We start from the raw sequence: 24,908 nt of genomic DNA, 5'->3' as shown, positions 1-24,908 counted from the left end.
TATGACCAGAAGTGAATAACACTGATTTACTGATTATTGTGGCTCCTGTAGGTGGTATATGTGGGTGGGGCGTATTAATGGGTGGCACAGCATTAAGCTCACCCAAGCTATTTTATTTGCCAGAGCATACAGAGCAAAAATATTGTGGGTGGGGGGACGTTTGGTTTGGTTTCAAGTGAGCAAGAATGGGCAAGTGGAGAGATTTTAACGACTCTGACAAGGACCAAATTGAGTCAGAGCATCTCCAAATCTGCAGCTCTTGTGGGATGTTCCTGATCCGCGGAGGTCAGTACTAATCAAAAGTGGTCCAAGGAAGAGAAAGAGGTGAGCCAGAGACTAAGAGACATGCCACTGTAGCTCAAACTGCTGAAAAGGTTGATGCTGGTTCTTATAGAAACGTGTGATCAACACGCAGTGGGTCACGGTTTGTTTTGTTTGGGGCTGTGTAGCTGCAGACCAGTCAGGTCTGTGCTGCCCTCTGTCCGCCTACGAGAGCTCCTTCAGTGGACGTGTGAGCATCGGGGCATCGACGACCTCTAAAACCAAAGCACGGACAACTAGACCACATGAGTCACAGGTGAAAATAAAAACACTTTATTAATCAATAAAAACAATTCTTGATTGCCAGCAAATACCTCAGAACAGAAGGAACTACATCCAAACTCAAAGCAGAGGGTGAGACAGTTATGGAGACATTTGACAAACTACATACAGTAAATCAGAACAAACACAAACATGAAAATATTTACATGAGATGGACAGAAAAATAAAAAGTGCACTAAGTAGTAGCAGTACTAAATAGTTGGGTGTTGCACTGGGTTACACTGAAGTGAATGTTAACCAGAGTTTCATGCCTGAATATCACATTTAATGAGGACACTTCTCCTTTTTTTTTTGGACACCGTGTTAATGTTCAGCCTTTTGTAAATATTGTAGTCTATCTGCTATCGGAGCGGTAACGACTGACCTATTGTAAAGAGGGCGAAAAAACACACGCACTGACAAACGTCATTCAGATAGACGAGTAATAGCACTTCTACTTTGAGAACGTCTTCTTTTCCTTCGGTTCTCAAAACCCCTTAAAAGTGAAAGGTGAAATAAAGGCATTCAAAGTAAAGTGGCCACGTCACTCATTCCACACGTTCCAGTAGCTTCTATCCTTCGTGGCTCACTCCGTTATCAACACACTCACGAAATAAAATAAAATAAAAAAAAAACCCAACACAATATTTAAGCCAACAGCTCGGCTTTACAGCAGTTTTAAAAAAAAAAAAAAATGTCCTCGAGTGGCTTTCAGTTGGTTTAAAACGTTAAAAGGGATATCGCTACGCCACAGTATCAGGTGAGCTTCGTGTTAATGTTTAAAACGGAGGAACCGAAGAGGAAAACAAATCAAATAATCAATGACTTTGATTTGTGACAGCCTGGAGCTGGTTATAATCATACAGTACTCTTCGGAGCTCCCGGCCCTTCATCTCAAGTTCCTCATGTGACCAGCAGAAAGTTTTCAAATCAACTCGGAGGGCGTGGACTTCTACGTAAAGCTGATGTGGCTCGACCTATAACCTTGCTTATACTACAGATTATGAACAGTTAATAAGAGCTCCCGCATTTTAAAACCCGCAGCGAAGGAATAGCAACAGACACGGCAAAATGCATACAGCCAAGCCTTTTAAAGACAAATTACGATGCTATGTATAATTTATAAGGAAGTTGATACATTTTGCGACGCAGTGTGCCTCCTCTCTAAAACCTCCCAGCTGCTCCTCTTGCAGGACTACTTCACCCTCCGGGGGCCCTCTTTTAGCCGTCGCCAGCCCCGTGAACACCTCTGACTCCTCTCGTCTCCTACATCCACACATCAATCTATTGGGGGGGGGGCCTCCTCAACTTTGATGCCTCTGACAAACTGACTCAAAAACGGACATTTGCCGAACAACCTGCAGAATTAAGAGTGCAGTGTTTGAGCATTTAAGATGTTTTACAGATCACCATACAACCTTTGGTCAGTATGGGCGTTAATGGCATCCTTAAACTTGCTCTAACCTTTGGTATCTAAACTCTCACAACCATTGCTGTTCTTTGCTTGAAGATTTGCAACTTAAAAGCCTCAGTGACTATGGGAATCACTTAAATTCTCCATGGTGGGATGTGATCTGATAGTCCTGTAAAACCTTCGGTGCATAGGTACTCCAACCATCCTCGTTGACATTGTTTTTTTTTTTTTATTTCTCTCGACACCAGTCCCTTCTTTTACCCTATAAATCTTCTCCATCCTCAGTGGTTTGGTGCAAAAGGATCAAGAGCAGCTTTTTTTTTTTTTTCTTTTTCCTAAAAGCTCATTTTATGTCCTTTTATTTCCCTCTTCTCCTCGTCTAAATAATGAAATATCAGTACTCAAACGAAGAGCTACTTCTGCTTCAAAGTAGTTTCCAGGAAAGAAAATGTAGGAACAGAATGAAAAGGGAGAAACTAATGCAGGAAGAGTAGTCAACAATGCCATTTCTCTACTCACCACAATCTTCTTAAAGGAAAAAAGGACATCTCTCTTGCATCCGCAGAAATCTTTCTTGATTTAGCAAAGTGATAGAATAAAGAGCAGTTCTGTCCCCCTCACTTCTTTTTGTCCTTCTGTTTTTTCTCTGGCTTACGGCTCTGCTCGGCTGTGGTCACGCCGCGGGGCATGATCAGCACGCTGCCGTCTGCACTGTACTGAAGCGAGTACTCATTGGGAGGATAGGGCCGGCCCTCCTCGTCCCGCAGCTGAGTGAACACCTCCTGGTACAGACTTTGCATCTTCTGCTTCATCTGCCGGATGGAGCGGATGAACTCCATCTTCTCCTTCAGCAGGCGGGCCTTGTCGCGCCTCAGGTCGTGGACGCCCTGCTCCAGGTTTATGATAGTGTCCAGCTTGCGCTTGCGGCAGTTCTGGGCTGCCATCTTGTTCTTGCCGCGCCTGCGAATGTCGCGGATGAGTGCTAGCTGGGCTTCACTCAGGTGGTGCTTGGCTAGGAGCTCGTTGAACTCTTCAACGGGCAGATTGATGATCTTTTCATTGGAGAAAGGAATTTTCATGGCACGGGCTCTGCGCTCGTCGCGGCTTGAGTGCTTGTCGAATAAGTCCTGAGCAGGCTGAAGCTTTGAGCTCTGTTTGTCACGAACAGTCTTCTTCCCGGTTGAGATGGGGAGCTCTGGGTGCTCGGAGAAGGCAGAGGAAAGCGGCAGGTTGTACGTATGATTGTGGCTGATGCTGTCGAGCTGAGGGATGCTGTGGAACTGAGAGGGGTCCTGATAGCTCATCCGGCAGAGCTTACTATACCCGGGCTGATAACCTCCAACAGCACCTTCCTCCGGCTCCGCAGTGGTCACCTCAGAGTCGGTGCTGTAGCCCACCGCTCCTTCCTCAGAGAAAGTGGCAGACGTTGAGGAGGAGGAAGCTGCAGAGGAGCAGGATGTCTCAGAGCTGCTTGGCGAGGCCGGGCTGTGGCTGGAGTCCAGGGAAAGACCGGAATCTGAATCAAGCTCATCCTCCAGCTGGGAAGCCTGGGCCTGGCTGAAGCCCTCCTCCATGGCGAGGTCCAGCAAGCTGATTTCGTCGAGCATGGACTCCTCGAGCAAGGTGCTGAACGGATCGGGCAAAATAGGCGTGGACGTGATGTTGTTACTGGTACTGTTTACTGGTGGTGAGAGAAAAATGCCGGTCAGGTTGGTGGTGCCGAACGTGGAGTTGATGTTGGTGGAGTTGTTGGAGGAAAGTCTGAGCATGGAGGTTCTTGGGGGGATGCTTACAGAGTCCAGCTGCGGGTTGAAAATCTGGGGGAAATCTTGGCTGCAGCTGGGGAGGGAGGCCTGGTGGAGGCTGACATCCTGGTTTATTGGTGTTGAGGGAGTAGAAAGTCCAAAGTTTCCAGCAGTGTTCGACTCAGTAGTCCCACTCGTGCCACTTACACTGCTGGAGTCGGTGTGTTGAGTATTGTTCACTTCCATAGCCTTCCAACAGAAATAAATATATAGAGTAAGAAATACATAGAAATAAACATTTTAATCAAATTATAAAGCACCTGGTCAAATTAATTCACTCTTTGACACAAGAAGGAGGAGAAAATTACCCTAAAATGGCAGTTTACTTGCAAGAAATGCAGATGTCTCTAAATAAATATTAGCGTTTTTATAAGGGAAAATGAATACGTCTTACTTGTAACTCCATGATGGCCATGATGTCTTGCCACTGTTGCTCCAGGTCTAACTGTGGCTCTTCTGAGGGCAGCTGTGGAGCCAGAGGGAGGCCCTGAGATGTAGAAGGAACTTCTTCATTGGAAACTGCTATTTCCGAGGTGACAACCGGGGCTGGAAACTAATTGGAAATATCATTAAACATTAAAATAATTTTACTGTGATTTCTCCACACCACGGTCAAGACATTACATTTGTTTTTCTTTACCTCAGTTTCTTCTCCAAAAGGGAACGTAGCCTCCAACAGCCTCAGGCATTCTTGAAGAGACAGTGATGTCTGTGATCCGAGACCTGTGAGCTGATAACAACAAAAAAAAAATAAAAGAGACGTCATTATTCTGTTAGGATGCTTTCACACCACTTTACTGTGCAAAGACCAATGGACACGGTTTCTCCTTTAAGTTGCAGTTCTCCATTACACTGCCTTTTTACAACCAAATCAAGAACACGATCGAGGCCGATTGTTTTACCGAGCGTCATCCTGAAACGTCAGCTGCGTGGCATGGATCACCACAGAGAAATCAAACTTCAAAGACTGTCAGCGCCAACTGATTATGACCACTATTACTCAGGACCGTAACTGGACTTACTAAAACACACAAACTACACACATGCTCGGCACCTCTAGCGGGATTTCTTTTTAATGTATGACTGAGGAAAACCTTCGAATCACTCAGTGATCTGGCTACGAGGGCTGGGTTACAAAAAAAAAGATTTTCCGATTCAAATTGATCTTGATTTGAAAGATCCAACATTGATTCATAAAATCCTTTACATATATTTTTTATGATACACGCCATTTCCTGTACTGTCACGACTGAAAGCTGATTGGATTTAAAAAGTACGGGGACAGCGAAGAGCTGCACAAAGAAAAGATGTGAATCTAGAGATAAGATTGGAGAGACACCACAAATCTCAGGAACCTATGACAGCACCAGTTTTGTGAAAATAGTCCACCTCCTCTGCTCAGAGACAGGTTTTCCAATTTTTCGAAGAGATGGCTTCCTTTCTCTTTCAAACCATTTTTCTTCTCTGGCTAAAATGTGTACGGTGTTGTCCTCAAAAAGAGTGTCCACTGTCCTTCACCCTTCACGTGAGTACCACTTGAACGTGAAAAAAAGAGGATACCAATCATGTTAATCTGAGCAACTTCATCAGATTACATGTGCATCACCCACAGATGTTCCTAATAAAAACTAAACTCCCTAGAAGTCATTTAGAACTGACAAAGCTTACTTGAATGAAACGTCTTCAAAAAAAAATCAAACAAGTCCAGTTGACTCTGTTTTAGATCGACTCTATTAACAGTTCATGAATGGACCTTTTGTTTTCGCACCACAAACAAGAGATTATTCTTTGAAGCGGGCCAAAACCTTTAATTTCAGGTGGTCTCTGGTGACTATCAGCTTTCAGACCAGCACAAATGAAAGCTTTTAACCGGTAATAGATAGCAGATTAGCGTGAAAACACTCCTCCTCCTGATTGTCTTGCTGAATCCAACTGTCTTTTCTGGTTTCTTTTTTTTAGTTTCCTAGAATTTCAAACCAATGTTGATTCATTTCTAATTGATCAAACAGAAAATAAATCAAGGGAAACCCCTGCATCTATAATGGTTACAACCAGGTTTTAACTGGTGACCAGTTTGTCTGAAACAAGCAGAAAGCTTCTCGTAAACTTAATCGATGCATTGAGTACCGTGCTAAACTTTAATAATCTCACTTGGGGCAAACAAATTTCCCCTTGTGGGATTAATAAGGTTTTTGTACTGTTTTGTACTGAATGCCTTCATTTGTTCATCCACTGTGGGATAAATAAATGATTAACTTATCTTAGATAGTTGTTAAAGTTTTTCACTGAATCCAGACTGATGAACACATTTTCATAGTCTGACACGAATTAATTATCTGTACTTATTACGGTACCTATGCTTGATGAGATGCATTTGCACCAGCATTGCACCAGATTTCCAAAGAATATATAAATACGTAATTGAGGCTTTTGTCTCCAGAAATGTAGATGTTAAACTGTGATGCTGTAGTTTGATTAAATGAACTTGCACCGACATCTAACTGCGCCATCTTGACATGATTTATTTTGGACCTACCTTCAGTGAAAGGTGCACTCAACAACAAGACGATAATAATATACAACCTGAGCACAGATGAACACAGCTTTTCAACCCAATGCAAATGGTGAAAAGAAACTACCTGGAAATTGAATTATAACATCCAGCGGACAAAATGATGTCTTATCACTAGTGTGCAGCTCCTGAGATTTCATTTTCGTTTTTCTATGAAGTATAATGACGTTAAATGCACCACCTTCCACTGGTCAAAACAGCAGCATATAACGATGTGTTTAGTCTTATCTAACCTGCTCAGGAATGCTCTCTCCAGTCTCGCCGTCCACTGGCTGAGCCTCTTGTAAGTTCACGCCATTTCTCCAGCTTTCTTGCTCCTCGTTCCCATTTTTGCTCTCTTGTGGGCTGGGCTTCTCCTCCTCCTCACTCTCCTTCTGACGGTTGCTGTAGTTGAACACTTCTCTTCCTGCACCAAGGTCAATGTCCTGTCGCCATAGGATGTCAATCAAGTCAATGTCCTGGAAAAATATATAGCAACCATTGAAAAATGGCCCTGTATGCAGAGGAAAGTTAATGACCAGACACGGAGAAGGCATTTAGTACAAAACAATACAACGACTTTATTAATCCCACAAGAGCAAGTTTGTTTGCCCCAAGTGGGATTAATAAACTTTAGCAAGGTGGTCAACACATCGATTACGCTGACAAGAAATATTTACTTATATACACCCACTTGATAGAACATTAGGTGCACTAGTGAAAGCAGAGTCTTTCTAATATAAGAGTCCTGCACCAAATGCCACTTTATGATAGTTATGATGATGATGTTTACATTGAAACGGCATAAAATACACAATAGATGTGTCAGTACAGAACAAAACAGTTCAATTCACAGCCTCCAAAATGAAAGCAGTCGAACCAACAGCTCTCTTTCTGAATACCAGAACCTTCACAAAGATAAGATTTAGTGCAGGATATTGTTTTCACTAGTGTACCTAATAAAATGGCAGGTAGGTAGTCACAAGCTTGGACTAGTCATTTTTTTATCTTTTATGTAAGATCAGTGGGTCATTCCGATCAGAAAACGCGGAAGATCACGCAACCCAAATCAGGTGATGTAACCGTGACATGAACACTTTGGTATGGTGGTTACCATGTGATCAGAAAGACGTCTTGGTTTATCACAACCCAATAATGACTTTGTGTGACCCCGTAACTCCGCTGCATCAATATGGGCCTTGTCTCGAGGAAGTTACATAGACGTAGACGTCAAACTGACACACGACAACAACAACAAACAAAGAAATGCTCCCAATATACAACCATGTAAACAAATGGCATTAGGCTTGTGCCATTTTAAGGGCCTGTTTTAGATAAACAACATTCAGTATGGCCAGAATCACAGCTGTAATGAATGTGACTCAACTGGTATGACTAAAAATATCCGACACTGATAAGAGACCTGGGGTGTGGACAATAAAAGATACCGGTGTGTAATGTTACTGCAGCTCAATACAGTTAACTGCTATTTAATGATGCACTGCTGAAAATCTTCATGAAACTTTATAAGATTGATGTTATATTTTAAGTGATATGGTATGTGTCGTTATGGACGCAGGCACCTGTAAAAGAAGATTTTCTCTCTCACAGATGCTCTCCAGGTTTTTCTAGAAAAAAAAAAAAGAAAAGAAAATGGTTGAGTACCTCTTTGGTGAGGTCGTCATTGCCATCCCTGTTGCCCTGCTCCTGGTTGCCCTCTGGGGCCACAGCTCCCAGGCTGCTGTCCGCTGCGTTCAGGTTGTACGTGGATTCAGGTGTTCCACTTCCTCCCCTCATGGCCGGGGTAGCGTCAGGGTTGTTAACGTCCTCTAGGCCGGCCCCATTGTCCAGGGTGATGCTGGGGCTGGACTGGCTGCTTGCAGACACCACAGTCTCGGAGTCACGATGCACTAGCCAGGTGTTGAGCTCTGTACTGGGCACGGAGAGGCGATCCAGCTGGCGCACCTGGTTTAGCAGCCGTCGAGTCGTGAAGAAATGGTCGAGGTCCACACTCTTTGGATGGATGCCATAGCCGTCCAGCGTGTTGCGCAGGTTGTGAAACTGTGTCTGGGTGTAGGCTGAGCTAGGCCCCAGGATGATCTCTCTCAGTGGGGGCAGCTGATTGCTTAGATAGGTGTCAACGTCCACCCGCACCCCAATGAGACTCAGAAGGATGGTGAACTGAATCAGGCCCTCTGTGAAGTACTTTTTCAGGTAAAGCATTTCTTTACAAAGGAACAAAAGGTGAAAGTAAAAAATAAAAATGAAAACGGGGCCAACAACCTGGGATCAATACTTCTGTACTACCACTAAAAGACAGAGATAGATACATGAACATGAAAACTAGTTCAAAACAGAGAAGGGGAAGGGTCTTCAATTGGATTGTGTATGTTTAAAAGGTTCATAAGGTCCAAGATGAGGTTTCCACTCTCAGAGTCCAGTCTGTATTCAAAGCTTTGCTCTTCATAAGGTTCTCATCTTCCCAGTCCTGATAAAAGTGAGAAAATACATTTTATTGCTCTATTACAAACTGCATTAACTCAACATTACAGTTACATGGATTTCAGCCCTAAGACACGCAGATCTTACCTTCCTACATTTGCATTAAGCACAAGTTAATGAGAAAGAGGACTTGCTAGCCCACTGCAACCACTCCATCCTCCCAAGACTAGAGAAGTGATGTCGGCTCGCACCGCGCAATGCCTTCTCATTCTTGGCAATTCAGCAGACCAGAGGTGATGAACACAGAGCTTTAGGCATCACCCCACCCTTGACAGGACAACTACTTCTCGTGTGTGCTGCTGAAGGTGAACGGGAGAGTCGAGAAAGCTCGCTGGGCTGGCTAGCACACGCAGCAACGACAACGTTAGGTGGCAGGCAGGGTCCCTCCCTCCTCTCAAACAGCTGCGCCTATCTTCGTCCCGGTGACGTTAGCCGTTAGCTACCTTGTGTTTTGAGACCCGGCTACCGCTGTTAAACATGTATAATAACCTTGTTATACACTATAAAGTAGCTACAGTACGACGTATTGCCACATTAGCTAGTAACCATGCATCTCTGTTTACCCTAAAAAGTGACAGGTACCTCTGCTGGTATTTTAGGACTACCTACTTCCGCTGTAGCTAGCATCAAACAATCTCCCTAGCAACAAGTGGGAAGAATATGATTGACAGATTGTTCAGCCATTCAAAGGGCTCAGGCGCGGCAACGACACATGACTCCAGCGTCTCTCGGCCAATAGGAATGAGCGTGGGCGGGGCTCAAAGAAAATGCTAAACTACTATTGGAGCTCACAGCCTACACTGTGCTAGCTTCGTAAGCTAGTTTGCTGCTAACTACCTTAACCGTTCAGTTAGTTTGAAAAGTAACTTATTTCTTTAACGAGACACACTATTGTATCCAGTCACTCATAAAAAATAAATATATTTATCTGCGTGTCTGCTAAGCTTAGCGCGTGACGCAAATCACTGCAATACATGTATCGGCGTAAGCGTTAGAAAGTTAATTGAAAACCCTTTGATTTAATACTTACGCATGAAGATATTGCAACTGTGCCTTCATGCCCAAAAGTCCACTATCACCTAAGAACAGTAATGGAGTTGTTTCATTAAAAGTTCCACTGTGCTGCTCGATATAGCATCCTCCAGCCTTTCCTCATTGAATGGCCCACCATGACTTGCAAAATTGCTAGCTGGCCCGGCTAGCCTAGCAGCGCCGCTTGACACCAAAACACGCTTTCACAAGGCGCATGCGTAGAACATTCTAGTGGCAAGCTTTCATCACCCGACTGAAAATTCCCCTACTGGGAATATTAACACAGATTGCACCAATAAACTCCACTTTCTAACATATTCACGGGTAAAAACATGGCCACTTTGATTTATTTTTATTCTAAGAAATCATTATTACATAGTCTGTTATATATGAATAATAAATAGCCCATTTTAAAAGAGATTTAAGTGGGATAAACTGTATAATATTTGCGTCCAAGCTATTTATTCAGTGTTTCTTCTGGTCTTTTATTATTCATATACCACATTCAACATCTACATGTTTTTACCATCATCAGCATTTAATTAATCTACGACAGAAAAAAAAACAAAAAAAAACAAGATTGAGATTATACAGATTTATTTATTCACCAAAACAGTAATGATAACAAGCTTTGAATGGTTTGTAAAATGTTAAAAGTTTCTTGTTTTGTCAAGATGTCCTGTGTGAAATGTAAAGATCACAAAACAACCATAGTTTGAATTAAATACCAATTTTTATTTCTCTTTGTAGACAGCGAATGTCTGAGGTTCCCTAAATAATAACTCCCATCAGGTTGACAGGCCTGTTGTGGTATCGCTTTGAAATGTCTGCTTCGATCTGCAAAAACAAATAATTAGAATAATTAATGATGAGTGTTCCATGCAAACCACTGTGTTGTATGTAAATAAGTTAATATACATAAAGAGTTTCAGAATTTGAGGCTTCTTGCAGCCTCCTCATTTGAGTCAGCAGGGAAAGTACCAACCCTGTGAACATAAATAAATGGATATAGTAATCTAATACCAGTTTCTGGAGTTCCCGGGTGCGTCCTGCCAGCAGGTCAACTCGAGGCTCCAGCCTGGACTGCTCCTCTAGGGCTTCCTGCCTCTTCTCAGCCATCGTGGCACCTTTCAGCACCAGAATGTCTGCCTGCTTCAGCTTCTGTCTCAGCACCTCCGACACACGTTCAACATACCTACACGGACACAGTGAAGAATAATGAGGGAAAGACAGAGCAAAGGGTTTCCACTCACTTCCAAGTCGTATTTCACAAGTTATATTGAATTATGTGTATTAAAAATGTGTAAAAACTAATGAGACATTTTATCCCAAATGAAATGTACTGTTACAAGAGTTCAAGGTTCATTTGAAATCTATTAATCTTAAAGGAAGTTTTATATTCAAGAAAAGAAAGAACACATTTAAAAAACAGAATTCATGCAACAAACCCGATGATTAATTAAAAATGTATAAAACAACATTTAATAAATAAATTATGTCTCATGTAAGTACCATAATTTAGTAAACAGTAGCATTTATTACTAGTTTTTATATGATATGATATATGTATATATGAAACAGCACAAAAAAAGACTTTTAATCCAAATCTTAGATAGAAAATTTAGTTAATTAACTAAATAACTAAACCTGCAACATAACCTCTGCCAGGCCAATCAAATCGTTTGGGCAGGCTGTATGTGCTGATGGACAGAAGAGTAACAGCGACATAGTCATACATGACACCTGAGCGCCCTAAAGCTGAATTTGTCGACAACAAAACAGCTCTGATTAGTTGGAGGTCTATCCAACAACTATCAGCGTGCAGAGGTTTTTTTTTCTCTGCATCAGCTGAAACACGCCCCTTAATGAAATCCAAAAGGCGTGTTGCCAGACTCATATTTTGATAAAAATAAAGTATGGCTACACTGGGCTAATGGGTAGGCGTACCGTGGCGAGGCCTGGATCATGAACAGGTGCTGCATCCGTAGAGAAGTGAGCCGGCCCAGGAGGTCCCGCACCTCAGACAGCATCTCCTGGATGTGTTTGCGGGTTTGGTTTTGGATGACAGAGGGGGCGAGCTGGAACTGGCTCATAGCTACCACGTCTCCCTCCTCTCCCATCTCGCTTATGCGCTGCATTAAGAACACCTCCAGCTGCAGGAACAAATCAAACCAGAGTCACATAATCTAATTCATTCACAAATAAGATGAAATACAAATGTAAAAACTTCACAATTATCTACACTTCTACGTTTTGCAAAACCTTGGTAATTCTAGTAGTTTAAACTTCAGCTGGACAAGAATAAAACTGAAGTTCAAATACTGAAATTTAAAACCAGCACCAGCTTCTTCCACTCTATGCAGGAATGAGTCAGTCCCATCTCACCTGCAGCTGGTTTAAAAATGCATGATCAAAATTATTTGGTACCATTCAATTAAAAAAACAACAAACATTGTTCTCTTTAATCAGCCCAAACTTTCAAATGCAATTAGCATCCATTGTTCTCTGTTATATATTTACTAAAACAGGCAAATTGCTCTTGATTTTCTTTTCTTTTTTAAATAACAAAGCAAATGAATATGACATGACCCTTAACCTAAATATTACCCATTTTGAGACAATCACTGCACTCAAACTAGTTCGTAGCTCTTAATTCTTCACAGATGGTAGTTTGATTCCTGCAAATACCAGTTTATTCTATAGATACTCCGCTGGCTCAAGCTTGGGAATCAGTTGTCATTTATTCCATATGTGTACGTTTTGGTCACACACTGGAAAGTAAGTGTCCCTCAAGAACCCTTTGATAATCTTCTGATCTTGTCCGACATAAATTCAAACCACTTCTGATGCTTAACCACTGTAGGAGCTTTCATCAGTCAACAGGGGTCAGCATGGACACCCTGATTGGTCTGAAGCTACACGGCCCCAAACAAAACAAACTGTGATCCACTGTATGTTCTGACTCCACCAGAACTAGCATAATTTTTTTTTTCAGCAGTGTGAGCTATAGCAGCTTATCTGTTGGATCGAACCAAATGGGCTTCCCTCCTCACACACATCAATGATCCAGTCGCTGTTTCACCTGTTTTCCTTCCTTGGACTACCTTTGATAGGTGCTGACCACTGCAGACCAGGAACACCCCACAAGAGCTGCAGTTCTGGAGATGTTCTCCACACTCCAACACACGTACCAGTATGTTATATTAAAATATCGAGTGAACATACTGTACAGTCTAACAAGAGTAATCTGACACTAGGCAACTACCTCCATTAGCTCATCGATGAACTGGCCACGAGACTGAGAGTTTTCCAGTATACTTAGAGCATCCTCACCCCTTGCCACACCCTCAGGACCTGCGGGATGAAACAACTGCCTTCAGAAAACAGAAATTTCAACAGCTGAGCGTGTGACTTGTTTGATTGGAAGCATAATGATGATTTTTTTTTAAAAACTACTTACAGTCTGTTCCTGCATCTACAACTTCAATTACAATGGGAGCTGCTTCACTCTCGCCCCAGTCAATACCGCCTGCATCAGTGTCCTGAGGAGGGAGACAAAAGAGGGAAAGGTTTACTACAGATTCTTCCACAGCTTCTGCAAGATTGACACAAAAACCATTCACCACCAGTCACTTGTATCAAAAGCTGTACATTTCGACAATTAAAAAAATTCTTTTAGTTAACTGTATTACGTGTTTTAGCCATTTCACCACTTATCAGTTTATCAGTATTTGTGCTATTTCTGAATTAATTCAGCAGTGTATTCCTGTCATCTACTCAAGAGTTTTAGCTTTTTTAAAGACATCAACATGACATTTTCCTGTTGAGCAATAGCACCTTGCAAAATCAGTTAATTGTACACATTTTGATCTATTTTGGTCCTTTATTTTTTACTTTTTCTACAGTTCATCTATTAATTGTAGCTATCCATTATGACTAAGACTGTCAAAGTAAACATGATGATGAGTCAACGCAAATTTCTTGTAACGCGTGTTCTGACATTTGATCCTTGTGGTTCTGTCCTTAGTCCTGTAATTTTGTAAATCAGAAAATGGTGCAGCAGTAACAAAGCAGAAGCAAACCTCCTTGAGCATAAATTAAGGAAAAGAAGTGCTTTTTGAATGCCAAGTTTCGAAGCTCTGTCAGATGGCTCTCCATCAACAAAAACTAAGTTATTTAAATTTACTGTCGATGTGAACGTTCCGAACAGATTTTTAGAAAATATTCTCTGGACAGTATCTGTCTTTGTCTTGGGTTGTTGCAAAGGTACATTTAGAAGAGGTAAAATAAATGCACGATTAAATATATTAGACTTCATAACGGTTTTAACTTGTTTCATTCGACTTTACTTACTTTACTTAGTTTTCACAATCTGAATAGTAAATGTGTTGTTCAGGTGTTCAGGTAGCCAACTCAGGATGAGTGCATATATTTTTTTTATTTTCATTTCCATTTTCTCGGTTTCACAGTCTTTGTCTTGAACTCACTGACACAGTATGTATAGAAAACAAGGTATAACTATGTTGTTAAAGTCTTCAAACACATAGAATAAAAGGTCAACACAAACCATGTAAAAGAATCAAAATGCTGTCTTACCTCAGAGTTTGGCTCCAGACTGATGCCCCAGTCTATTCCACCCTCAACTGTGATGCCTGAACTCACACCCAAATCATCTGTTCCTTTGCCAAAGTCGCCCCAGTCAATCTAATGATTTTAAAACACAGGCAATGCAAAATATCTGTTGACATTTGAAAAGACAAGTTTGGCACATGGTTTGTTCAATAACATTAATCCACCACATGAGCACTGAGGCAGCATTAAGGAGTATCTTCACACTGAAATCTGTCTAATAACAATGACAGTTTAATGTAGGTCTTGATTCAAAAAAATGAACCGTACAACAACAAAAAATTGGGATTTTGGAAAAAACTGATTCTGCCTTGACCTACATTAAAATAGGAAGTTTGTATTGTATAGCTCTTTATTCATAATATAGAGATAGTGAGACTAACCGTGTCATCTGTGACTGCATCAGATGGTGCTTCCTCCACAACTGGCCTTTCAACAACTGTGGGGACTTTCCCCGTTCTCCACTCATAAAATGTTGTGTTTCCTCTCTTCTGGACAAACGTCAGCATGGGCAGGACTGATTCAGACCTAAGAAGAACAACATGTTTATTTCAAGAGGTTTCCTCATCATTTAGATGCCTGAACATACAGTTTTATATTGAAACATAAGAAGCTATGTCCTGATTTTTGTACTCACCAGTCACATACAAAGTTTGTAAAAGCAGAGTAAAGCTGGATTTGCTCTTCCAACTTTGCTGCATCCTTCCCGACTTCCTCAAGAACGGCTGGTAAGTCTTTCACCAGAGCCTGAAGCTCTCTAGCCACATTTTCCCCCTGGCAGAGGAAAACGTATATAACAGAAGTCACTTCATCACCCCGTCACTAAAATGTAAAATGCAGAGAGTATGAGTGTATGTGTCTAAATATTTTCCTGGTGATTGCCTTACTCTGATGCCGTACTGTTTGCAGGCAGCATAGTATCGTTCCCTCAGGTCTGCGGCTGAGCTCTGGCATTCTGTTTCCCGTCTGCTCAGCTCCTGCTGCATCTGCTGGGCTTTGGCCAGCTGCTTCCTTAGAGCCGGGCCTTCATAGCTTACATTTCTAATCAGCAAGCTGGCCACCTCCGCTGGAACACAGATTTTTTTAAATTATTAAAGTGTTCCATACATGCAACTATTTAGTTCCTTCCACTGGACGATGTTTTCTGTGCTAGTCATGCAGAAATAACAGCACCAACAAAATCTACAGGTTCACCATTTTTTTTCTTCATTTTTCAAAAGGGTAACTGTGCAGATATTATTATACTGACATTATACTTACCCAAATAGATGTTATCTGCTTCATAAAGGGAGACAATCTCCTGCCAGTCCTGTGACAACAAAGACAGAATATTCAAAACAATTGTTTGGTAGTTTTACCGCACACAAAAATCTGACAAACTCACAAACTAACTTACTGTGAGTCAGACAATAGCAACTTCTTTGAATCCTCTCACCTTCATCCTCTGAGATGAATATCGGCCAAAGATGTTCTTAGAGGAAGCCTCAGTTCCCTTCAGGATCTCCACTATCCTCAAGCAGTGAAAGTAGTGGATATCTTTCCATGGAAACAAACGAAACACAACAAAAGACACCAATTTAAACCATATAAAGATGACATCTGGAAATGACATAGCTGATGGCTTGTTTTGTAAGGCACAAGAATAATTTAAATGAGCTACTGTAAATATAAAGAGAAGAGTAAGTGTATTATAACTTTGTTTTGTTATTGCAAAATAAAATGTGAAAAAAATGAAAGGCAAGTATAAGCAATATTTTAACGTTAAAGGTAATATAATTTTAAAATATAGGAGCTTTTGACAGAGTTAGAAACATGTTCAAATCTGTGTTAAATATGTTGCAACAGTCTTTTATGTCTTTTAAGTAACAATAACAGATGAGATGCATGATCTGCAGCTGTAAGGGGACCTACAGGAGCCAGAGAGAAGCTGCTTGATCTCCTCGTTCTCCGGCATGTCCTGGATGGCAGCATTGATCTTCTCTCTGACTGCTTTTACTGTAGTCTGCCATTTCAGATTACAGTGTCGTCGATCCAGCAGCCAGTCTGTAATAACACATAATGATTTAATGTCATTAATATCTGAGAATTTGTCATCAACTGTTGCAACATGACAGTGACAGCTGGTTATACTTCAGCTCGTATAAACATACACATACACATGCACATGCACACAGACACAGATATTTTATATGTGTGTATTTTGTCTTACCTAAAAGCTTACTGGTCTGTATGTCGATGGGAAGTTTTTTAATGTCCTGCTGAAATGAGACAACAATAAACATTAAAACTTTTCTAGTTTCTAGTTTTGAAGCTCTAACACGTACAAGAGGAAAATACTCAATTCATATGAAACTTGCAACTTTAACAGACACTATAAAGAAATGTCATCTAACAACAGTAGACAAACTATTATGTTAGCTAAAGCTTTGGAAAAGTGTTTCAGATAACTGGACTTTGAGTGGTAGCTAGCTAGCGTTAGCTCGCAGACTCGTTCGTTATTAAAACCGAGCCAGAGAAAGTGTGTTTCGGCTTACCTCCATTGTTTATACACCTTTTTTTTTTTTTTTAAGCGTTTCCAATATTTTACATCGTCATTATACGATTACTTGAAACGTTTACATGAAGAATTACAGTCACCATCCGGATTGCACTGTTTATGACACGTTAAGAGAAGTGGAGCCAATAGAATGAGGCGATGTTACGTCCGCTGAAACCACTAACCAATGGTGTGTCACTATGCTGACGGTTGTAGCTGATTGGTGAATGGCTTGGCTTCTGATTGGTGTAGTTATTAAATTAACCACCAGAGGGCGCTGTTGTCACTTAACTGCGCCACACTGTCTGCTCCTAAGACTGTTAATACAGTGTTTATAAGAAGTATGCATCCTTTGAATGTTTCGTCTTTTATTACGTTTATAAATGGAATCGTGGAGAAAATATAATAATAATAATAATAATAATAATAAATCTATTTGCTGTTAAATTTAAGTCATGTTTTTATGAAATAATTTCAACTGATTAAAATAATATATTAAAAATATTGAATATAACAAGTGATTGCATAAGTATGGAAGGATGAAACGCCAAAAAAAATCACAAGATACGTTACCACCTCCGCCCGAAACCAACCTATCCACCAATATAAACTGTTATCATGTTATAACTTTATGACTTTCTACAACGTAATTATGTGATAACTTCCCTCCCGTGATTACTTATCACGTTATGTTATAACTTGCTATGACATAAACATGACATGTTAACTTGCTATCCCTCTTGTGATTACTTTTACTTATACTTATAACATTTATTTATTTTTAGTCCATAAATAAATGCAGTGACAGTAATTACATTTGACACCATTGAACTTAGGGTGGCACAGTGGCGAGGTGGTTAGCACTGATGCCTCACAGCAAGAAGGTCACCGGTTCGAATTTCTGTGTGGAGTGTGCATGTTCTCCCTGTGTCTGCGTGGGTTCTCTCCGGCTACTCCGGCTTCCTCCCACTGTCCAAAGACATGCTGGTTAGGTTAATTGGTGATTCTAAATTGGCCGTAAGTGTGAGTGTGAATGGTTGTCTGTCTCTGTGTGTGGCCCTGCGATGGACTGGCGACCTGTCCAGGGTGTACCCCTGCCTCTCGCCCGATGACAGCTGGGATAGGCTCCAGCAGACCCCCGTGACCCTTAACAGGACTAAACGGGTATAGAAGATGAATGAATGAATGAACATTGAACTTGCAACTTGATATTTGTTGTAATTTTTTAATCGTATCTCAGAAAAATCCCGGAGAGTTTATTAATGCACTTTATTTGCTTCCCTTTTCAGACATATTTTGTATTGTTACAGCTGTGTTTTACTATTCTGTTATTAACTATCTTCTTATACACCAGCCTTCACTCATGCCCAGGAGGAGTTTAATCTACATGATAACTACATTACGGTGTGATTTGTTTCCATAGTGTTTATAAATGATAACAATAATTAAGCATATGAATTTTATATTTCACAAGCAGTTTGCTGTTGTTGCTGGTCAGGGAAGGGCTTGTTTAGCAGCTTCACACAAAACAAAGGGCCCGACTATGGTGTCTTAAATTAGATGCCACTGTCGCTGTCACACCTTTAAAAATTAGAGAACACTACTTTAATATGTAAAAAATATTCCATAAGCATTTACGTCATATGTTCTTAATGTTATCTTTGTAAAAAGAAAACAAATGCTGCTGTCATAAAAGTACAGTACTTTCCACCACTGCATGTCACACACACGTGAGTACAGCTTGGTTACATATGCCCTTTCAGTTTCGGCATCGTGTGAATTCCAAACTGCACAGAAATGAAAACACCGTATTTAAATCCCTGCGTGTACAGCAGCAGTGGCGTCCCTCAAGTGACCTAGTTTCAGGTAATTTGAATGGCGACCAAACTTGCAAAGCGATCATCCATTCACTGTCTGTGATTTTACACAAGCCATGCAAAACAGCCCTTTCTCTCCGTGTCTCTCCCCTGTAAAGACTTATGTAACTGAAAAAGGGAAAAATTCTTATACAAAGGCGACTTTATTCTGTGTCCAAATTCCACATTAAAAGAATAAAGACTGATAGAAGGGGTTTATTTACAGTTTGGAAAGCTGCTCACCTCTCAAGTTCACATTAACCCTGATGTCAGTAATGTTGATATGGACTGGCTTCTCCCTAAATCACATGGCTGCAACATTTGCTCAGTCGTGCACTTAATGGGCGGGCTCTAGGTGTGTGTGTGTGTGTCTGTGTGTTTGAGGAGGGTGTGTGCTAGAGCGGAGTACAGAGGGACGAGGTAAGAGACAGAGGGAGAGAGATGCTGCACCTGTACACCTGAGGAGTTGGAGAAGAACTAAAAAAACAACAACAACAACAAAAAATACTACTAAAAGAAGAGGTGAAGAGTTTGTAAGCATGACGGGACAGTTTCATATGTGACAGAATCTGCATATACTGTATCTCCAGCGACGTCCCCATCATCAAGGTAAGAAAACATGTGCATCTTAAAACTGCACAAACTGTTGCTGGAGTTTTATATTAGCAGCATTTGCCTCTATTCATGAAATGCAACATGTCAGACTTTGTCAGGATTAAATTAAAGTCTGGATCATTTTTTACATTGCTGTCACTGGTCCAACAACCTTTAAGATGTTTGAGCAGCAGCAGCAGTTGTTTTAATTAATTGCAAAACACTCTATTTTGGTAGTCGACTAAGGTGAACTCTCCAGTGGATAAATGCCACACATGTTATGGGCTTTTCAAATGGCAGAATTTCATGTGTTTTGTTGACGTAAACAGCATATTTTGAGGTTTTGAGAGACAAAAACAGCATTAGAAGACACAAACTTGGACAGGTGAAGTAAAAGCTGAACAATGGCGATGATTTCACTTTCACAAAGACATTAACCTTTGGTTGAGTTTTTTATGGTGTGAATTGAATAATCACGAAAATGTTGTAACCTCCGAGACAATCATTCACTCTGCCAGCAGGACAGGAAACTGCAATAAAGCATAGAGAATAATCACTGAGTGAGTCACGACTGAACATGCTTGGACTTTGCAACCACCTGAAGTTTAAAAGAAAACCAGCCTTGAGCTTTAATTGCCCACAAAGCCAACAATAACACAAATTTACGACACTTTGACTGATGCTAATTAGCATAATTATAAACATCAGACAAAAGAACACCCCGAAGAAGGCTCTTCATCAGCTCCTTCAACTTTGCTGTTACGGGTCAACAGTGAGTCTGGCACGAGGGCTGAAACCTGAGAATCTAATGAACCTTCAGTTCAATTATGAAGGCAACGGAGTCCTCGGTGCCCTTGGAGCCTCCTTCCTGTGCAGCTCAAACATTATGTTGCTGAAAGCCTTTGCAGCTGGTTAGTGATTTCCAAACGTGGCCACAGTGTTCCCTTCCTGCTGTGATCTCTGAGGCTTTGCCGAGCGGCTCACCCACACATAGCAGAATACATGGTAACTTATTAAAAAGAACTATGGAGGGCCTCCTTTGTGTCAACAGGAGTTTTTGTCTCAAAGGTCACATCTAAGTCAAACACGGGCAATCTAAAGGAAATATGTGTGCATATTGTTCTGTTATGATCACTCGCTCAACATGGCGTGAAAGTGCTGCTTAGTTCTGCAGAAACTGCTTCATGGAAAGTCAACAATACGATGCAAATGTTGTGTAAATGTTTGTAATGGGGCCGCCTGTCCATTTTAAGATAATTAATGCATCCGTGTCAGCAAATGTTATTATGAGGAAAAACAGGAAATATCTTTAGTTTATTTGGTGCTTGGAATTAAAATAGGGAAAAGAGTGAGATGGCTGCAGCAGCTGCTTCCTAGTCAGAAAATATATTACCTGAGTGTCTGCACTCAAACTGGTCAGAAACAAGCAACACTGGGTCAAGAAGCAACATTAGATCCAGAAGGTTAAACTGCAGGATCTGAAGTTCAAATAAAACATTTTGTTGTACTCCGTGTTTTGACAGCTACATATTCGTGCCAGGTTCCAACATCCCATGTTTCAGATAAGAGTAAGGTGAGGGTTCTGCAAAGGGCAGGGACTCTTCATTTGCATGGGTGCAACATGATAAAATGACCACGCCAAAGGAGGACTTGCTCTCATAAAAGCCCTCATAAAAGAGATATCGTTTGCTTTTGTCATAAAATATGGTATTTATGAGCGTCATTTCATCCATTCTAGAATTACAGTTTAAAGTCCGGGATATATTTAAGTTTGGATATAATTAATATTAATATGTCAGAAAAAGATATTGTTATAGTGGTCCTGTGAAAATTTTTTAAAGGTGGGGCAAATATGAACAATTCTGCAGATGGTATCGACAGAAACTGAAAATATCAAAAACATAAAGAAGAAAAATGTTGAAATTTTGAAACTTAATGTCGCAGCAGATGGCATCAGTCGATACCATCAGTGGTATCGACTGATACAGTGGTATCAGTATAAGTTTCGAAATTTCAACATTTTTCTTCTTTATGTTTTTGATATTTTCAGTTTCTGTTTCTGTTTTCTGTTCAGTCTTGAACCCAGACCCTGTAAAATGAATAATTAATATACAGTTTACTGTGACAAGGCAGCAAGCTTTCCTGTCTGAAAACACAGAACTGTTAAAATATTAGCATTTTTACTTTAAAACTGACTAAAACAATCAATTGATTGTCAAAATGGTTGCAGATTAATTTGCTCTCATCTAATAAGCAACTAATAAACTATAAGTTGCGGATTTGGTCGTAAAACCAACAGTAAACCGTCACATTTATATTTCTGCCTGACCACATCCGGACCTTGGTGCTGATTTTATGATGTTATAAAACCTGTTTTAAAAACTCTCTGCTGCAGCTCAGTAACACAAATGATGCACAGCAATGCTGCAACCAGTCTGCCACACTCTCTAGTCTCATTAAGACAGAGGCCTGTTGTGTTTTAATGACATATATGACATTTAAGTTCTAGATATTCATCACCTCAGGAGACTTTATTGTTACCGCAATTTAAAAAGAGCAAAACAAACCAGGTCTTCTGTGTGTTATCAGGTGATTTAAGTCAGACATTTTACAAACAGTGTATTACTAACCAGTTTAAGTCAGTAATAAGGAACTTATTTTACTGGTATGGTGACCAGGTTGTTGCTGTTGTTCATCAGTCAAAAGCCTTTTTTCCTGCCTTCATATCAGATCACATGAGAGGGACACAGGATCCCCTTCAGGCGATAATTAATTTATCAGCCGAGAGCAGAGTGTCAGGTGTTACCCTCCCATTAGGTTACACCTCCTAATCACGAAGATGAGCCACGGGGGGAAAGAAGCCAAACGTAGTCGCTGTCTGCTTTCTAAGAACTGGTCTGCGCAGAGTACAGAGTGTTATTTGTCTTTTTGAACAGCAAAGACAGAGTGACGCCGCGGTAAAAAGTCCAAAATGAGCTCAGACTAACAGCAGAAATCATGTTTACACCTAATTTTCTAATTACACTAACACAGGGAACGACGAGCATTTGTAGCTATATGCAACCTTAAATTATTTCTAGTTTTACTCCACCGTATTAATTGCAGACATCATTTTTTTTTTTTAACATTTAAGTTTAAAATACACATGTTTTACTTGTAATAGAGTATTTTTTTTAATGTTCAGTGTGTTACTGCTACTTTTACTTAAGTAAAACATCTGAATATTTCTCAGAAATGGCCTGAGGGCTGCAACATAAAGTGGAGACACGACAGCAGAGTTACACAAAATATAATGTTCATTTAAATAAAGCAAAAAAGCGACACGTGAGACATGGCGTGTGTCTGCAGCTGAAAGGTGATGTCTTCTTTCAGGCCTCTCCTGCCACGACTTCATCCACACCTCCTCAGGTTTGGCAGATGGGGGTAATTAAACACACGCTCCAGCCAAGGATGCTAGCACTGCCGCTGCAAGGCCAATGGGGGTGCAGAGGGACATAACACGTAGGAGCCTTAGCAACAATCTTGTCAATCTTCACATACATTCAACAGATGTCCAACATACAGGGATTACAATAAACTGCTACACTGGACACAAAAAAGGTGAAGGTAGCAACTAGAATCCCAACAAGGTGAACTGTAAAGCCAAATAGTCACATACAAGCTACGTAATTTCCAGATTCGGTGAAGCTACCACAAGTGAAAGATGAAAGCCACAACCACAGCGATAAACGGTAGAGTGGCATGACAAAAAAATCGAAATACAGAGCATGTGGATTACTAGTAGGGGAATAAAGGGATAAGCGCACAGTTAATGATGAGCAAAACTAACTTACAGCTGACTGATGATATCATACAGGTGCCTGAATGTCTGAAGTGAGGCTCAAAGGTGTTGTCAAAGACAAATAAAACTAGATATTTGATTCTGCACGACGGTCAGACAGATATCTGAATTATGTAAGCCTGCCCAGACTCAATTCTAATCAGTCCATCATCAGATAAAGCCCAACTAAATTATTTGATTGGCCTGGTAGATCTTTGCCAGAGCATAATCAGTTTGCAAAGGAGTGGTTCCATACTAACTTTCTGACACAAGATCAAGGTCTGGCTTCCAGCTATGTTGGAACAATACACTGAGTATTAAGCATTATTTTGTGTTCAGTAAAATTTTAAATTTCTATCAGATGTGGTTATTGTTAGTAACTCTCTCTGCAGTCCTAACTGTGTCTTCTGGGCCCTGCAGGTTTGCCCAGTCTCCGTTGGTGCCATGGCTGACACAGTCTGGTGGAAGCTGTCCTTCTCCCGGAAGAAGAAGTCTGAATCTAAGGTTCTGTATGAAATCCCAGCAGATGCCGGGAACATAGATCACCCGGGCAGTAATCCTCCAGACCACAAAGACAGTGAGTTGAATGCCAAACTGGAGAAGATTAATAAATCTAACACCAAGGGCCGCCACGTCAAGGTCTCCCACTCTGGTCGCTTCAAGGAAAAGAAGAAGATTCGTGGCACGCTGGCCGAGAACCCAAATCTTTTCGCAGAGCAGAATCATAAAAAGAAGGGTGACAAATAGCACGCAGAGCACACATGCTGGATCACAAACGTGTCATATGTCAGTGTCACACTTCTAAAAGCTTTGAAGCTGGCCGAAACACCACCACGTTGCCGTACATGTGCGTTCCTCTGCACCACTCCCAGGTAGATGCTGCACCTACGGACTCATGCCTGAACAAACAAACTGCTATCAGCAAACAACCTTTAGAAACCGAAAGATCAGAGCGGGGTCTTAACAAAAATTAACTACATGAATTAACAACATTAACTTTCTTGTGCTCTCACCGTTGTTTTATGTCTTCAAAAATGATCACTGACATGAAGGAAACCTCATGATTGAAGCATAACATCACTGTAATTTATGTTTTTATTTTTATTATTATATATATGGAGTTTTTTTCTCCTTTTTTATGTCTTGCACAATCAGTACGTACGTGAAAAAATGTTTTATTACATGTTTATGATAGGGAGCAAATAGGGACATGATTTTATTTTCTGAAACGTTGGCCACAGAAAGTACAGAGGGACCATTTAAAATGAAGGAATTTTATTGTTTTCGGGAACACAGTTATTATTTTGAAAGAAAGACAGCACACTTGTTTAGCAAAATATGGATTATACTCATGTGACAACTGTATTTATATATTTTGGTTAAAGCTGTATGTCTTTTTTTTTTTCTATGGATCAAATATCAGTTTATCAAAGATTTTGTGTATTAACCTGTCCAAACACTTTTTGGGGCCATTTTATGTACCAAAAAAAAAAGGTGTTTATAAAATCTTTTCTGTAATTTTTTGGTTTTGTTTTTGTTAAATATACAGTTGTCTGTACATGATTCTGCAGACAGGACTGGTTGGCT

The 24,908-nt window shown here is 40.6% G+C and overlaps 3 protein-coding genes across 6 annotated transcripts; 1 reads left to right on the top strand and 2 right to left on the bottom strand.

The window, feature by feature from the left end:
- Window positions 1-573: 573 nt before the first annotated feature.
- On the bottom strand, window positions 574-10,031 carry nfe2l1b (nfe2 like bZIP transcription factor 1b). 4 transcript variants are annotated; one of them, XR_014699617.1, is made up of 7 exons: window positions 8,942-9,778; window positions 8,018-8,840; window positions 6,607-6,831; window positions 4,442-4,531; window positions 4,196-4,354; window positions 2,516-3,990; window positions 574-1,940 (listed from the first exon to the last, which is right to left on the bottom strand). XR_014699617.1 is itself a non-coding variant. In XM_084567078.1 (7 exons), the coding sequence occupies exons 3-7, from the start codon at window positions 8,573-8,575 to the stop codon at window positions 2,614-2,616; spliced, it is 2,409 nt and encodes an 802-aa protein (XP_084423204.1). In that variant the 5' UTR covers window positions 8,576-8,840; window positions 8,942-9,322; window positions 9,885-10,011; the 3' UTR covers window positions 574-2,613. The 4 variants fall into 4 exon arrangements, 3 of the variants coding, with proteins under 3 accessions (XP_084423204.1, XP_084423205.1, XP_084423203.1); XM_084567078.1 differs by adding an exon at window positions 9,885-10,011 and having other exon boundaries at window positions 574-3,990; window positions 8,942-9,322; XM_084567079.1 differs by lacking the exon at window positions 8,942-9,778 and adding an exon at window positions 9,885-10,031 and having other exon boundaries at window positions 574-3,990.
- Window positions 10,032-10,554: 523 nt separating this feature from the next.
- Window positions 10,555-17,357, bottom strand: cdk5rap3 (CDK5 regulatory subunit associated protein 3). Its single transcript, XM_084567930.1, has 14 exons — window positions 17,050-17,357; window positions 16,725-16,773; window positions 16,427-16,558; window positions 15,951-16,051; window positions 15,776-15,824; window positions 15,403-15,581; window positions 15,153-15,289; window positions 14,899-15,043; window positions 14,483-14,590; window positions 13,347-13,428; window positions 13,152-13,240; window positions 11,834-12,039; window positions 10,910-11,081; window positions 10,555-10,723 (listed from the first exon to the last, which is right to left on the bottom strand). Exons 1-14 carry the CDS (start codon window positions 17,053-17,055, stop codon window positions 10,658-10,660), a joined length of 1,521 nt encoding a protein of 506 aa, XP_084424056.1. The 5' UTR covers window positions 17,056-17,357; the 3' UTR covers window positions 10,555-10,657.
- A 5,343-nt stretch (window positions 17,358-22,700) lies between these two features.
- prr15lb (proline rich 15 like b) lies at window positions 22,701-24,674 on the top strand. The gene has a single exon (XM_084567015.1). It carries the CDS (start codon window positions 23,766-23,768, stop codon window positions 24,066-24,068), a length of 303 nt encoding a protein of 100 aa, XP_084423141.1. The 5' UTR covers window positions 22,701-23,765; the 3' UTR covers window positions 24,069-24,674.
- The last annotated feature ends 234 nt before the right edge of the window (window positions 24,675-24,908 follow it).

This window comes from Chelon labrosus (assembly GCF_963514085.1).
Source record: "Chelon labrosus genome assembly, chromosome: 19".
Classification (NCBI taxonomy): Eukaryota; Metazoa; Chordata; class Actinopteri; order Mugiliformes; family Mugilidae; genus Chelon; species Chelon labrosus.
This window is presented reverse-complemented; position numbering and strand designations above follow the sequence as displayed.